Raw genomic sequence first — 14,879 nt, 5'->3', positions numbered from 1 at the left:
CTTTTTTTAAAATTCCTTATCAGATAGTTCTGTTACTTGTTCTTCCTTAGGGAGATTTCCTAATTAGTTGGATATTTCTTTCTACTATCTTGTCCTGTTTTTTTTGTTTGAATCAAGTTGTCTCTTGTTTCTGAGACATTTTGAAGTTATTGTCTTTATTTGTTGGTTATGTGCTGATTTGTTTCACTCTGGTTTTATGTTTTACTTTTTAAAAATATATCTGGAAGTGTGGAGCAGGTGTACTTTTTTGGTTAGCTTGGCTGTACTGGGTCACTCTCCAGCTTTCTCTGTGTTGGTTGAGTAACTGGTGGGAATGTGGGTCTCTGTCGTGAAGAGGAGTTGTAGTTGTGATGATCAGGTATTGTCTTCTCTCAGTCCAATACTTTATCTTCTCATTAGATGCTCATAATTCCAGGACCATTGTTTGTATGGGTTTCACTGAGTTTCTGTAAATCTCTTGAAAGAGGGATCTGCAGCAGTCTGCTAGTAGGATGCCATCTTCCTAAAAAAAAAAACCCCATCTCTTGTCACTTTTGTGTTGAAGGAAGGAATAGGATTATTAGCTATCAGTAAGGAGGGTCATCTTCGGATGTAATAAGTTTATGGTGTTAGGATGTATTTAACTTGATTGTGATTGTTATTTTCCACTTTTTCAGGTTGGTAGTACTCTGAAGGATTCTAGCACTTCAGCGGCATATTGTTCCAATTCAAGATATTTGACTGGGACTCATACGTCTCTTAGACTTCCACAGAAAGGAAAAAGAACTTGTATTCTTGTAGATAATCGTGAAATCACTTCTGGTTCAGAAGTAATTTCTACCCTACGAGCAGTTCATGGGTTAGAAGTAGAAGTTTGTCCCCTTAATGGTTGTGATTACATAGTGAGTAACCGCATGGTAGTGGAAAGGAAGTCTCAATCTGAAATGTTAAATATCAGTAGGAATAAGCTCATTGACCACATCCAGCACCTGCAGAGCATGTTTGAAAGAATATGTATGATCGTGGAAAAGGACAGAGAAAAAATAGGTTTGTATATGAAAGTGTTTTTGTTTATAAAGGAACTTGACTATTATTTACTTTATTCTTCTGTAAGGATGTGAGAAACTTAAAATATAAATACTTGATTTATGAATGTTTACATATTTACCTAATTCCATGTTTTTCATTAATCTGTGTTTACTTGCAGTTTATAATATGATAATTAAAGGGTAAAAAAGTGAAGGCAAATAGACCAATCATAAGACTTTTTCAGAAGCCCCATAATGAATGAGGGCCTTAAAGTAGCAGTTGGGGAAGAGGAACAGGATTTAGATGCATAATAGGCAGGATTAGCAGGAGGTGGTGGGAGGAGTCAAGCATTACTCTGAGTTGACTTTTCATTACTTGGGTTACTAAGAAGGTAGACAGAGGTGCCATTTATTCAATTTTGATTATGAGAGAAGCAGCAGATTTTGAAAGGTAGGTAAAGAGAGTTCAGTTTTGAACTGTCCACTCAGATTTCTTTCTTTTTTTTTAAATTAAATCTGAAAAGTGAGGGTTTAAGTGTCTCATAGGTTCTCACAGTGCTAAATTCTATAAAATCCTCTTTGCCAATATGGCCTTTACAAAGGAAATAAATTCGGAATAAAGAGACAAATAACAGGTCAAAATTATGTTTGTTTTTTTTTTTTGCGTAATGATGCTGTAGGTAGGCTATGGAAAAGAAATGACTAGGAAAGGCAAGGAAGTCAATTAATAAGCAAGTCAAAGATGACAGATTAAAATGTGTGTGTGAGATATTTGTTTAGTAACTATTTGCAATAAATAAATAGACTTTTTATAGACGTTCATCCGAACAAGCCCCTTCAATGTTAGCATTATAAGGAGTTGAAGATGAATACAGAATATGGTCTTGGCCTCAAGAATGAATTATCTTGGAATATGAGCTGTCTCCTGCCTCTTCACCTTTCTATGTTGATTCCAGTTCAAGATATTCAGAGTGTAGTTATTTGCCTATTTTGTCTCTCACATGTTTGAGAATTACTTTCAGATCTTGGGATTTTAATAATTTAAAGTATAATATTAACAGCTTTACTTAATATTAGTTACTAAAGTTTGCCTTTTCCTAATTATGAAATATTTAGGAGATACCTCAAGGATGTTTAGGAGAACAAAGAACTATGATAGCCTGCTGACTGCCTTAATTAGTGCTGGAATCCGAATTCTTTTCAGTTCCTGTCAAGAAGAAACCGCAGATTTGCTAAAGGAACTGTCTTTAGTGGAACAACGAAAGAATGTTGGTATACATGTCCCAACACTAGTGAATAGTAATAAATGGGACACGCTTCAGTTTTATCTAAGTATTCCCCATGTAAGCTATATAACTGCGTTAAATATGTGCCACCAGTTCTCATCTGTGAAAAAAATGGCTAACAGGTATGTCTGTTTTAATAATGAATATTTTTTAATTGGTTACTTTAAAATGATTCTTAGAAGCATTCCATAGGAAATTCCAAATTTTCAAAAAAAAATTAAGAAAGCTAGTGTTAGGGGAGCTTTGGTGACATAGTGCCTAAGGCATTTGACTGCTAACCAGAAGGCTAGTGGTTCAAACCTACCAGCCACTTCTTGGAAGAAAGATTGGGCAATCTACTTTCATTGAGATACTGCCTTGGAAACCCATGGAGGGGTTGCTATGAGTTGGGATTGACTCCACGGCGATGAGTTGGGTTTTGGTAGTATCTGTTAGAGCATTTTCCTCAGTGAATATTTTTGCCTGCCAGCATGTATTGTCACTGCATGAATTTGAAGACATTAGTGGGGGCTAAATAAATAAATAAGGCATTGCCTGTGAGGAGCTTTAGAACTCTATGGGGAGATAAACACAAAACACGCATTTACATTTAAGTTCTAACATTTCTGAACTGTTCAATTCTGTACCTAGAAAAATTTTAAGTTAATTTTTTAAATTTTTTATTATTAAAATGCTTGAAAAGGGAAGATTTTAGAAAATAGGTTCATTTTAATTAAGCCAGACGCCCATGTAAGATGTAGTTACTACATATCATTTTAAAAAAGGGAATGAATAAGTTTTTTTTTTTTTTAATTTAAGCTAATCCTAAAGATGTATCAACTGGAAATAGAATGCTCATACAGAAAATGATTTTTTTCTGGCTAAAGGCTTTTGAGTTTTATGTTCTTAAGGAAGATGACCATATTAAATTTTATAAAAGTCTAAGTTCTACTGTAATGTTTTTCTTTGTCCAATTTATTTTTCAGCTCATCTCAAGAAATCTCCATGTATGCACATGTATCTCATGAAAAGGCTGAGGAGATCTATAACTATATTCACTATGTATTTGACATGCAGATGTTACCGAAGTCTTAACCAGCGTAGACTGAAATCTGATACATGATCAGACTCAAGATGTGATCAAAGAACTTTCACAATACTAAGTGCACTTCAGTAATCATTGCTGTAGTTGATGATTATCAGTTTAAAATATGTAAATAAGGGAATAATATTTCCTTATCTCTTAAAGATATTTTATAAATTGTACATTTTTATTTATATGGATTATTTAAGTTATTAAAAAAGAAAACCATCTCTGATATTTACTAATTGTCATTCTGACATTAACTAGATTATGAAAAATTTTTTATTGAATAAAAATGGTTTAGTAAAGGTGCTGTTCAGTGCATTTAAGAATGTAAAAACTAAAGTTGAGATGTTATTTTGAAAATTTTCCAAAGATTAAACTGTTATAATTTATTAGCATAAGAGGTTATGTCTATTACTGCTGCCAACTTAATGGTCACTAACAATTTCTTCTATATATAAACTTCTGCTATATATAATATTTAGACCATATAAAATGTACTGAATATAAATATATATTAGATTAAGGGTTTTCTTGTGTGTGTGTGAGATAAATGCCCTAGTAACTGAGCAATCAGAAAACTTTCTTCCCAAAGATGTCCCTGTTTAATATAATGAAATCCTATTAATATTAACGCCAAGGTACTTTACTTTGTATGCTGTTGAAATATCATATTCAAAGAAGTGACAGATTGGCTTGGATTTGGAAGATTTATTTTTATTATAGATGAGCCATTGAATGCAGACTTTGATTTTTACTCATTAAGTTGTGTCATGATACTTATTGCTTTTACTATTTTAAGATGGCTTCATGTTTATTTCTGAAACATTGGAGGCCCTTGCTTCTTAGTCAGTCTAGTGCTACAGCAGAGTTGAATTATGGATAAATCCCTGTGCCTCAATTTAGTCTTCTATTTTCTGGTTGCTTTATTTCTTTTGTTTTAGTGTTTCATAGTTGAGCAAATATGACAGCAGAGAGCTTTCCTCAATTTTGACCTTGTATGGACTTCAGAGCTCATCACTTTTCTTTTTCCTTTGTTCTCAGATGATAGAAGTGAGACTCACAAACAAGTGACTGATTCAACTTTAGACTGGCAAATCTAGAACCAGACCCCAGGTACTAGACTGACTTCTCTCCTCACTCCCTTAGTGATAAAGAGGAACAAAAGAAAGTTATTCTAATTGTGAACTTGGCTCCTGAAAGAGAATAAATTCAATTCTTCTGAAAGCATCTGATGTCATGCATATGTTCTCCAATAGTTCTGTCAAAGCCAGAGAGAAAAGAAGCTCTATGTTATTGGGTAGTGTGCAGCTATAAATATATTACCTCTCAGATGCAAACTCCCCCTTTAGTACCTGCTCTGCAATCATGGATTGGACTTTTTGAGAATTCCTCCTTTATAGTAAGCACGACACTATAAGCATTGTCAGTAGGAAGAGGAAAGGGGCTTCTTTTCCTGGTTCTGGTATGCTGCATTTTGCTGCTGCTTGTACCTGCTGCATAGTCTGTCAATAGGGCACGTGAACAGGGACAGATAGGGCTGCTCTACCCTAGCTTAATGTAGGTAGCACAGTTCCTTGGCAACTTTGCACTGGCCTGAGTAGGATAACCCTTGCAGGACCTCCCACACAGACACTACATACTCTGACTTCCTTTGTGTCCACCAGCAGACAAAACATTATGTAAATTAAGATAGTATGAGGGACATGATTGAGAGGATTTCATTTATTTATGCTTACTATGTGGAGAGGTATCTCTCTCTATATTTATGCCTAGATCAGCCTCCTCCTATACCTTTAATGTTAGCCCCTAACTGTCATCCCTACTGGCTATCAATCTTATCTTCTTGTTTCAGTCCTTGAGCCCTTAAAATCTTTTTCACTTTTAACTGGTTTTTGGAAGTTGCAGTAGGCTTACTAGCTTATTTTATGACTTGAGGGAAAAAAAGGGACTAAAAACTAGGGATCTGGTAGGTGGGGTGCTGAAGGTGTTCTGATGAGACACAAGGAACATGGGGGCTAGGGGTCAGACTTCTGGATTGGGTCAAGTCCATGTCTTTTCAGAATTATCTTTTTATTGCCCATTATGGGATCTGACCACTTCTTAAATCCTAAAATACTGTCCACTAACTTCAGGCAGAATAGCATTATACTTAATATCAGCAACTCAAGTTTTATGGTATTTTAATAGAGCCACTCTAAAATAACCCTTTGTTATGTTCTACCTACATCTACCCAGTCTTTGTGTAGGTCATGTTCCACCTACATCTACCTAGTCTTTGTGTAGAAGCAATCACAGTTTAAAGGAGAATGATCTTGGAACTGCACTGTTCTTTTCTAATCTTCTGTTTCTATAAATTCTATAAAAATATAATTGCTGATTATTACTAACTTCTTAAGAAACAAAAAAAAAAATGTTATTTTCTACTAAAAGTTAAGACACTTTTAAAGGAAATTTAAATTGGGCCAGTAAAAAAATGCATATTTGTCTTCTTCCTGTGAGCCAGTAGTTTAAAAGACACTGAAAACTAAATATGAAAACAACTAACTTTATTTGAATAGTCTAACTGAAGAGAAGGGATAGGTGAATATATACTGTAACCAGAGAAAGTATTTTGTCACAAATTTTAAAACATAACAGCAGAATAAGATAAAAGAAGCTTGCTTAAAAAGTTTATTTCTAAAAGAGCTGCCAATGAGAGGAAAAGGATGCTTACTGTGACATGTTAACTTGATATCTTACATTGGTAAATCTATTAATTGAATATTTGTGTAATCTAGTTTTTTTAAAAAAACTATGCATAATGTAACTAAGCTTTATGAATGCATCAAAATATATTCTCTGATTCTAATAAAATACTCAAAAAATAAAATTACATAGGTTTTAGGGGAGAAGTATGTTAAATAGTTTCAATGTGTGACAAATGCTAATTTAAAGTTTTCATGAATTCAGTAGCCACCAAAACAATCTATCTTTCATTTCTCCCTGCTTAATAATAGCAACATTTAAAAAAAAACTCTGTTTGGAACATAATTTTCCTAGTGTAAATAGACTTAAATCCTCACGAGAGACTTATCTCTCTATATTTTTTAATCTCACAGAAACATCTATTTATAGCTACACAACCAAAACAATTTTCCTTACATTTTTAGTAAGCAACATTTGGAACAATGAGGAATGTTCTATACAGGAAAATTTTACTTTGAATATAAACACTTGAAATCTTTGAAAAGGTGTCCACATTTTTCATATGAAGCTACTATAGTACCGAGAAAATACATGTACTCCAAATGAAGATACAAATGTAATGTCTCCTTTAATAATCAAAGTCCTAGAAATGATATTTTCTCATTTTACTATTCAGGGTCAGAGTTGGAAAAATAATAATCTTTCTCCTCTTCATCTAAAGACTCCATAGCATTTGTGAAAAGTTTTCCAATACCAGAGTTATCTCCTAAATCTGCAAAGAGAATTTTAATAAAAAGGATTAATATGTTTTTAAGATTATGTTCAATGGACCTGAAAAGTGAGTTACAAAAGAAAAATACAAAATTACCTTTGCTAGATGGGGCTTTTCTTCTTGATGTTGGGGTTGAAAAATCAGTTTCAACCTAAAAGAGAATTTATAGTCATATTAATAGCTAAATGGTATGTCTTGTGAAGTCTGTCCCAAACTAAGACAAAGTTAAACATGTTTTATCCCCAGAGTACTTTGAACAAATGCCTATAACACCACCTAATTACCCAAGGAGAGGTCACTGTGAGTCAAATCTACACACCTCTGAGATTTTTTTTTCAACTCAAATCATAGATTTCTGTGAACTCTAATCCTCTAATCCATGGCAAGAGCCATGGCTTATTCAATGTTGTTTCCCACTGCTGGCAAACATGATATAAGAAACCATGATATGTGAGTGCTACAGTGGTTAAGGGATAGTGTATAGGTGTCTGAAAGCTATTAAAATATATTAAGTATTCCATTTAAATAATATATTGGCTAGCAAAGTTAACTCAAAATACAAACAATTTATCACAATTATAATTACTGATTGTAGGTAAAAATCCACATTTGAAAAATATTACCTAGCAAACTTTCAATTCTGTACTTCAAAATCTTTGAAGCTAAAATGGTAGGTAATGTATGTGGTAAGTTTTAATAGTACACTTACTCCTTATTTATTGTCTATCTCATTATCTAACATTTTGCATTTATAATAATAAAAATAATAAATCTATCTGCAGTGACCAGAGGAATATGCTTCCCTTCTTCATCCTCCATGTGATTAGCAGCATGAATCACTTGCCCCCAAAACCCTGACTGTTGGAAACCTTCAGTACAAGCTCCTTCTCCCCTCCTTATCCAGTTACCATCTTCCAACTCTTCCTACCCACCTGCTGAATAGCTTGAGGGTGCTCTGGTGTACCCAGTTGCCCATCTCCCAACCCCCCATGTTGACTTCAGTATGCCAGACACCAGCCCCCTCCAGCAGATTCCAAGAGGCATAAGAATACTTTCTTCCCCACTGACCCATCAAGCGAAGGGAAAGGACCCTCACACACCTGTCTGCTTATCTGCTAACCTCTGAGCTGATCAGCATGAGAGCATTCCAGCATGCCCAGTCATGTCTCTACTCTCTACTGCTAACACCTCTCCCAACCTGCTGAACAGTACAAGTGCTCTGGAGCACCCAGCTGCCCATCCATCATCTTCACCCCTTTCTTACCAACCTTCCAAATTGCAGGAGCGCTCAGGAGCCAAATGTCCTCACTTTGCCAGCAGACCCATTGAGCAATGGGAGAGTGTTTTGGCATTTTTGGCCACTCACCACATTCCTCCATTCTCTACTCTGCCAACCCAATTACTGGCTGGGGGCATCTCCACACAGCTGGACTGATAACAGGTAGTGGCAAATGCCTACCCCAACCCTCCATCAGCTGTCTCACATGCCCACTGAACAGTGATTCAGGTTCCTGTCCCATCAGATAAGCAATCCAGAAAGCACGTCTGACCTACCCACCCTAATATGCCAGGATGGAACAAACAAAATACGATAAGTGAATAAATAACAACTTAATACCTCAAAAACAAAAGATATATAAAGAAACATGATAATATAGCTCAAATAATGACCAAAGGAAAGGGCAGAAAACCATCCTGAGGAAAAGATGGTAACAGAACTACCTGATTAGAAATCCAAGAGACTTATATGGAGTATCATCAAAGAAATCAAGGAAAACACAAAACCCTTGAAGAATCCAGGAAAACACTACAAAAACAAAATGACAAACAGACAATTACAAGTCATACAAAAACCACAACTAGAAATCTAGACAATTAACAATAAACCACCAGGAAATAGATAACTCAATGGAAAGATAAAGAAGTGGAACTGAATCAATGGAAGAAAGAATCAGCAAAACAGAGGACAAATCCTATGATACTAAACCTGTTTGAAGAACAATCAGAAAAAAGAATAAAGAAGGCCAAAGAGTTATGTGAGACATCATCAAAAGGAATAATTTACATATTACAGGAATTCCAGAAGTGGAGGGAAGAAAATCTACTGAACAAAACTTTGAAAGGTATATTGGCTGAAAATATATCATGAAATACGAGAAGGTAACCATCTCAGAAGCTCAATGAACACTATAAACCCCTCCTCAAAACCACAAGACATAATCAAACTTTCCAAAGACAAAAAATTCTGAAAGCAGCTTGTGACAAAATGAAGCATCACTTACAAAGGACATCAAAAAACTAAGTGCTGATTTCTTGTCAGAAACCAGGCAAGAAGGCAATGGGATGACATATATAAAACCCTGAAGGAAAAGAACTGTCAACAAAGAGTCATATAACCAGCAAAACTGTTCTTCAAAAATGATGGTGAAACTAAGATATTCCCAGATAAGCAGAAACTAAAGGAATTTGTAAAAACCAGGCCAGTTTTTTTTTTTTTTTTTTTTTAAGAAATATTAAAGGGAGTCCTTTTGATAGAAAATCAACAACATCAGACAATGATCTGAGAGAGAAACACATGATGACATCACTGACACTAACTGAAAGTCTTCAAAAAAGTGAAATAAAGTTAAAAAAACTGACTAAATAGAAATAAAAGAATTAAGCTGTAAATGAGGGAGGACACCTTCAAGAATCAAAGGGAGAGTAAAAAGATCTAGTCATAGAACTTCAATATGGAGAGGAAGTCAATGGGATTTCAAAACACTCTTTTAAGAGGACTTAAGTAAACTTCAGGGTCACCACAAGAAGAGCAGTAATAAATCTACTCACCAAAATGAAAAAGAAAACCCAAAAGACTGAGCAAACAGGAAAAATAAAAAGGAAAAGAATATTCACATACAAAAAGAACTTGGCACAGAAAATTAAGTGGAACAAAGAAACTGTCAGCACCACAAAAAAAGTAACAAAATGACATCAGTGAATCCACATCTGTTTGTAATCACACTCGAGTCAACGAGTGGCAGACTGGATAAGAAAAACATGACCCATTAGTGTATTTAGTATAATGCCTGCAAGAGACACACCTTATACCAAAGATCAAGTTAAAAATCAAAGGATGCAAATAAACATTAAGCAAAGGTATCAAAAAGAAAGCAGGAGTAGCAATATTAATTTCACACAAAATAGACTTCAAATCAAAATCCATTAGACAAAAAAGGATAAATCTACTAGGAAGGCTTAACAATAACAAGTATTTATGTACTCAATGACAAAACTCTAAAATACATAAAACAAACTCTATCAGACTTGAGAAATAGAGAGCTCTACAGTAATAGCAGGAGACTTTAGCACCACTTTTGACAACAGACAGAACTATCAGAAAGAAACTCAATAAAAACACAGAATATCTAAATAGCACAGTCAACCAACTGGCATAATCAACTGACTGTACGTCATAGATATATACAGAATATATCATCCAAAAGCAGCACAGTCATATTGTTCTCCAGTGCACACATGTATTCTCCACAATAGACCATATTTTATGCCACAAAGGAAGCCTCAATAAATACTAAAACACTGACATAATACAAAGGATCTTCTCTAACCGTAACACTATAAAACTGGAAAGCAATAACAAAGTGCAAGAAAAAGAAATTAAATACATGGAAACTGAATAACAGCTTATTAAAAACTACTAGTTCATAGAAGAAATAAAAAATGAACTTAAAAAAATTCTTAGAATCAAATGATTATGAAGACACACCATACCAAAATCTATGGTACACAGCAAAAGCAGGGCTAGGCAAATTTGTAGCAATAAGGGCATACATCAAACAAGAAGAAAAATAGCTCTAATTTAACCTAGTAACTTAATAACAGAAAATGAAGAGCAAAAGAAGTCCCCAGTCCTCAGAAAAAAGGAAATAACAAAGATCAATGCAGAAATAAATGAAACAAAAACAAGAGAAAGAATCAATAAATCTAAAAGATGTGCTTTGAGAATCGATAAAATTGACAAATGACTAGCCAAACATTCTCATGTCTCAGAAGATAAGAAATGAAATCAGCAACATTACAACAGAAACAACTGAAAGAAGGATTATAACAATACTATGAAAAAGAAATTATTTGTAATCTAGAAGAAATGGAGAAATTTCTAGACATGTATTATCTACCTAAACTAATAGAAGCAGAGGAAGAAAACTTAAATGGAGCCATAACAATGGGAGAAACTGAAGATGTCATTAAAAACCAAACCAAAACAAAAAACTCCCAGCAAAAAAAAAAAAAAAAAAAGCCTGGTCCACATACATGGCTTCACTACAGTTCTTCTACCAAACACTCAAAGAAGAGCTGATACCAATTCTACTCAAACTATTCCAAAACTTAGAAAAAAAAACAACATATTTCCCAATTCATTTTATGAAGCCAGCATAACTTTGATGTCAAAGCCAGGCAAACATATCACAAGAAAAGAAAACTGGAAACAAATATCCCTCAAGAATATAGACACAGAAATTCTCAACAAAATTCCAGCCAACAGAAATTTTAACAGCACGTTAAAAAATAATAACACATAATCAGGTGGGATTCATACCAGGGACTCAAGGGTGGTTCAACATTAGAAAATCAACCATCGTAATCCACCACATAAAAAGAATCACATGATCATTTCAATTGATGCAAAAAAAAAAAAAAAAAAAAAAAATTTGATAAAATACAACACCCTCTCCTTATAAAACTCAGTAACGTAGAAATAAAAGGGAAATTCCTCAACATAATTAAGGGCATATATACAAATCCAACAGTCAACATTATTCTTAATAGAGAGACTGAAAGCATTTCCTTTGAGAATGGACATTAAACAAGTATGGCCATTATTGATCACCCCTATCCAATATTGTACTACAAGTCCTAAAACCAAAACTCCATACTCACTGCCATTGAGTCAACTGTGACTCCTTTATTTTCAACTTTTGCATTCCAATCATCAGTAATTATCAATGCATCTTGTTGGCATGTTTGATCAATTTTCAGACTGCAGAAATTGGTAAAAAAATCTTCAATTTCTTCATCTTTGGCATTAGTGGTTGGTGTTAAATTTGAATTGAGCATATGCATATAGATGTGGGTAACTGTATACACCACACATGTATTCAAATGTTTAATAGAGCATATGGGGACACGGTATGAAACTTCTTAGATATATTCAAACACCTGATGGGACTGAGTTACTGGGTTGAAGGCTAAGGTATTCTAGAGGGACATCTAGCTCAATTGGCATAGAGCATAGTTTATAAAGACAATGTTCTAATCCCAGTTTGGTGAGTAGTACATCTGGGGTCTTAAAAGCTTGTGAGTGACCAGTATGATACAACTATTGGTGTCTTCCTCTTTGGAGCAAAGGAGAGTGAAGGAAACTAAAGACTCAAGAAGAAATTAGTGTAGAAAACTAATGGTCTACACAAACCACAGCTGCCTTTAGCTTGATGCCCTGCTACTACTACCAGCCATTCTGATCAGGAGGGACACAACAGAAGTTGCTGTTTAGAATGGTAGAAAAATGTAGAAGCAAAAGTCAAATTCATAAAAAAGACCAGACTTAGTGTATGATAGAGACTAAAGGAACCCCCCAAACTGTCACCCTAAGACACCTTTTTAAGCTGGAATTGAAGACATTCCCAGAGGTCACCCTTCAGCCAAATAATATATTGACATACAAAATAGTGAGGAAAGTGCCCCTTAGAACAATCAACTAAATGAGACCAAATAAGCAATATTTGCCCAGAAGCAAAGATAAATGGCAAGAAGGGGCAGAGAAACTAGAGGGATGAAAATTGGGAAGGCAGGGTGGAAATGAGAGTGCAGAGAACATGCAGGGATGGCAACCAATGTCACAGTACAATTTGTGTATGAATTATTGAAAGGCAAACCAAGTCACTGTGTGAACTTTCACATAAATCACAATGTGTTGAAAAAAAAAATCTATGCAACAATTTTGTGCCTTAACAACATGTCTGGCAGTAATGAACTCCCAGGTGTGAGGGGAAAATAATGCTGGTTATGATGTGTTTGTTAACTTAGCCAGGCCATGATTCTCAGAGTGGTTTGGCAGTTATGTAATGATGTAGTCATCATCTTTTTTTGTGATCTGACATGGTCATTCTCTATTTTTACGTAATGTTGATTTCTGCATAATGACTTGGACTTTGGAACCTAACCAAGTCTGTAAGTGAGGAGTGAGTGTATTACACATGTTCACATACATTGTGTCAGTGTGTTTTTCAAACTATTTGTCAAGACTGGTAATTCAAATAATGAAGTGGAATAGAACAGAAAATATGACTGAGTATATCCCCTACGGTAAAAGTAAGTAATAGCAGACAGTGAACAAAGAGTAGCTAAAGCAAATGAGAGAAATGATAAGATAAAAGATCTGAACAGAAGATTTCAAAGAACAGCTCAAGAAGACAAAGTCAATTATTATAATGAAATGTGCAAAGACCTGGAGTTAGAAAACTAAAAGGGAAGAATGCACTAGGCACTTCTCAAGTTAAAAGAACTGAAGAAAAAAACTCAAGCCTTGAGTTGTAATATTAAAAAATTCTATGGGCAAAATACTGAATGATGCAGGAAACTTCAAAAGCAGATGGAAGGAATACAGAGTTACTGTACCAAAAAGAATTGGTTGATGTTTATCCATTTCAGGTGGTGGCATATGATCTAGAATCAATGTATTGAAGGAAGAAGTCGAAGCTGCACTGAAGGAATTGGGGAAGAACAAGCCTCCAGGAATTGATGGAAAACCCATTAGATGTTTCAATAAATGGATGCCGTGCTGGAAGCACTCACTTGTCTATGCCAAGAAATTTGGAAGACGGCTACCTGGCCAACTGACTGGAAAAGATCCTTATCTGTACCCATTCCAAAGAAAGGTGATCCCACAGAATGTGGAAATTATCGAACAGTATCATTAATATCAACACACAAGTAAAACCTGGCTGAAGATAATTTAAAAATGGCTGCAGCAGTATATTGACAGGGAACTTCCAGGAATGTAAGCTGGATTCAGAAGAGGATGTGGAACAAGGTATATCATTGCTGATTGATGTCAGATGATCTTGGCTGAAAGCAAAGAATGCCAGAAAGATGTTTACTTGTATTTTATTGACTACTCAAAAGCATTCACCTGTGTGGATCATAACCAATTATGGATAATATTGAGAAAAATGGGAATTCCAGAACATTTAATATGCTCATGAGGAACCTATACACAGACCAGGAGGCTGTCGTTCAAACAGAACAAAGGGATACTGAATGGTTTAAAATCAGGAAAAGGGTATGCCAGGGTTGTATCTTTTCACCATACTTATTCAATTTGTATGCTGAGCAAATGTTCTGAGAAGTTGGACTATATGAAGAAGAACGTGGCATCAGATTGGAGGGAGACTCATTAACAACCTGTGATATGCAGACACGACCTTGTTTGCTGAGAGTGAAGACAAGTTGAAGCACTTACTGATGAAGATTAAAGACTACACCTCAACATAAAACGAAAATCCTCACAAGTGGACCAATAAGTGGCATTATGACAGAGAAAAGATTGAAAGTGTCAAAGATTTCATATTACTTGGTTCCACAATCAACATCAATGGAAGCACAAGTGAAGAAATCAGATGACATTCTGCACTGGGTAAATCTGCTGCAAAAGAGCTCTTTAAAGTGCTGAAGAGCAAAGATGTCTCTGAAGACTAAGGTGCGCCTGATCCAAGCCATGGTATTTACAATTGCCTCATATGCATGTAAAAGCTGGACAATGAATATGGAAGACCAAAGAAGAGTTGATGCTTTTGAGTTGTGGTGTTGGCAAAGAATATTGAAATTACCATGGACTGCCAGAAGAATGAACAAATTTGTCCTGGAAGAAGTGCAGCCAGAATGCTCCTAGGAAGTGAGAGTGGCCAGGGTTTATTTATCTCACCTACTTTGGTCATATTGTCAGAAGGGACCGTTTCCTGGAGAAGGATATCATGCTTGGTAAAGTGGAGAGTCAGTGA

The 14,879-nt window shown here is 35.0% G+C and overlaps 2 protein-coding genes across 2 annotated transcripts in view; one reads left to right on the top strand and one right to left on the bottom strand.

Annotated features, from left to right (window-relative positions):
- The window catches only part of FANCM (FA complementation group M), a 99,456-nt gene extending 96,089 nt beyond the window's left edge, over positions 1 to 3,367 (top strand). The window contains exons 21-23 of the mRNA XM_042782221.1: positions 657 to 1,026; positions 2,124 to 2,415; positions 3,259 to 3,367. Coding sequence (XP_042638155.1) covers positions 657 to 1,026; positions 2,124 to 2,415; positions 3,259 to 3,367 — 771 coding nt within the window. The remainder of the gene's footprint in view (positions 1 to 656; positions 1,027 to 2,123; positions 2,416 to 3,258) is intronic.
- A 3,348-nt stretch (positions 3,368 to 6,715) lies between these two features.
- The window catches only part of MIS18BP1 (MIS18 binding protein 1), a 51,257-nt gene continuing 43,093 nt past the window's right edge, over positions 6,716 to 14,879 (bottom strand). The window contains exons 15-16 of the mRNA XM_042782223.1: positions 6,916 to 6,970; positions 6,716 to 6,819 (exon numbers count right to left, since the gene is read on the bottom strand). Coding sequence (XP_042638157.1) covers positions 6,716 to 6,819; positions 6,916 to 6,970 — 159 coding nt within the window. The remainder of the gene's footprint in view (positions 6,820 to 6,915; positions 6,971 to 14,879) is intronic.

Source organism: Orycteropus afer, unplaced genomic scaffold, assembly GCF_000298275.1.
Source record: "Orycteropus afer afer isolate SDZICR_OR568_19922 unplaced genomic scaffold, OryAfe1.0 scaffold00265, whole genome shotgun sequence".
In the NCBI taxonomy this organism is placed as follows: Eukaryota; Metazoa; Chordata; class Mammalia; order Tubulidentata; family Orycteropodidae; genus Orycteropus; species Orycteropus afer.
The sequence above is the reverse complement of the archived record's forward strand: the minus strand, read 5'-3'. Positions and strand labels throughout refer to the sequence as shown.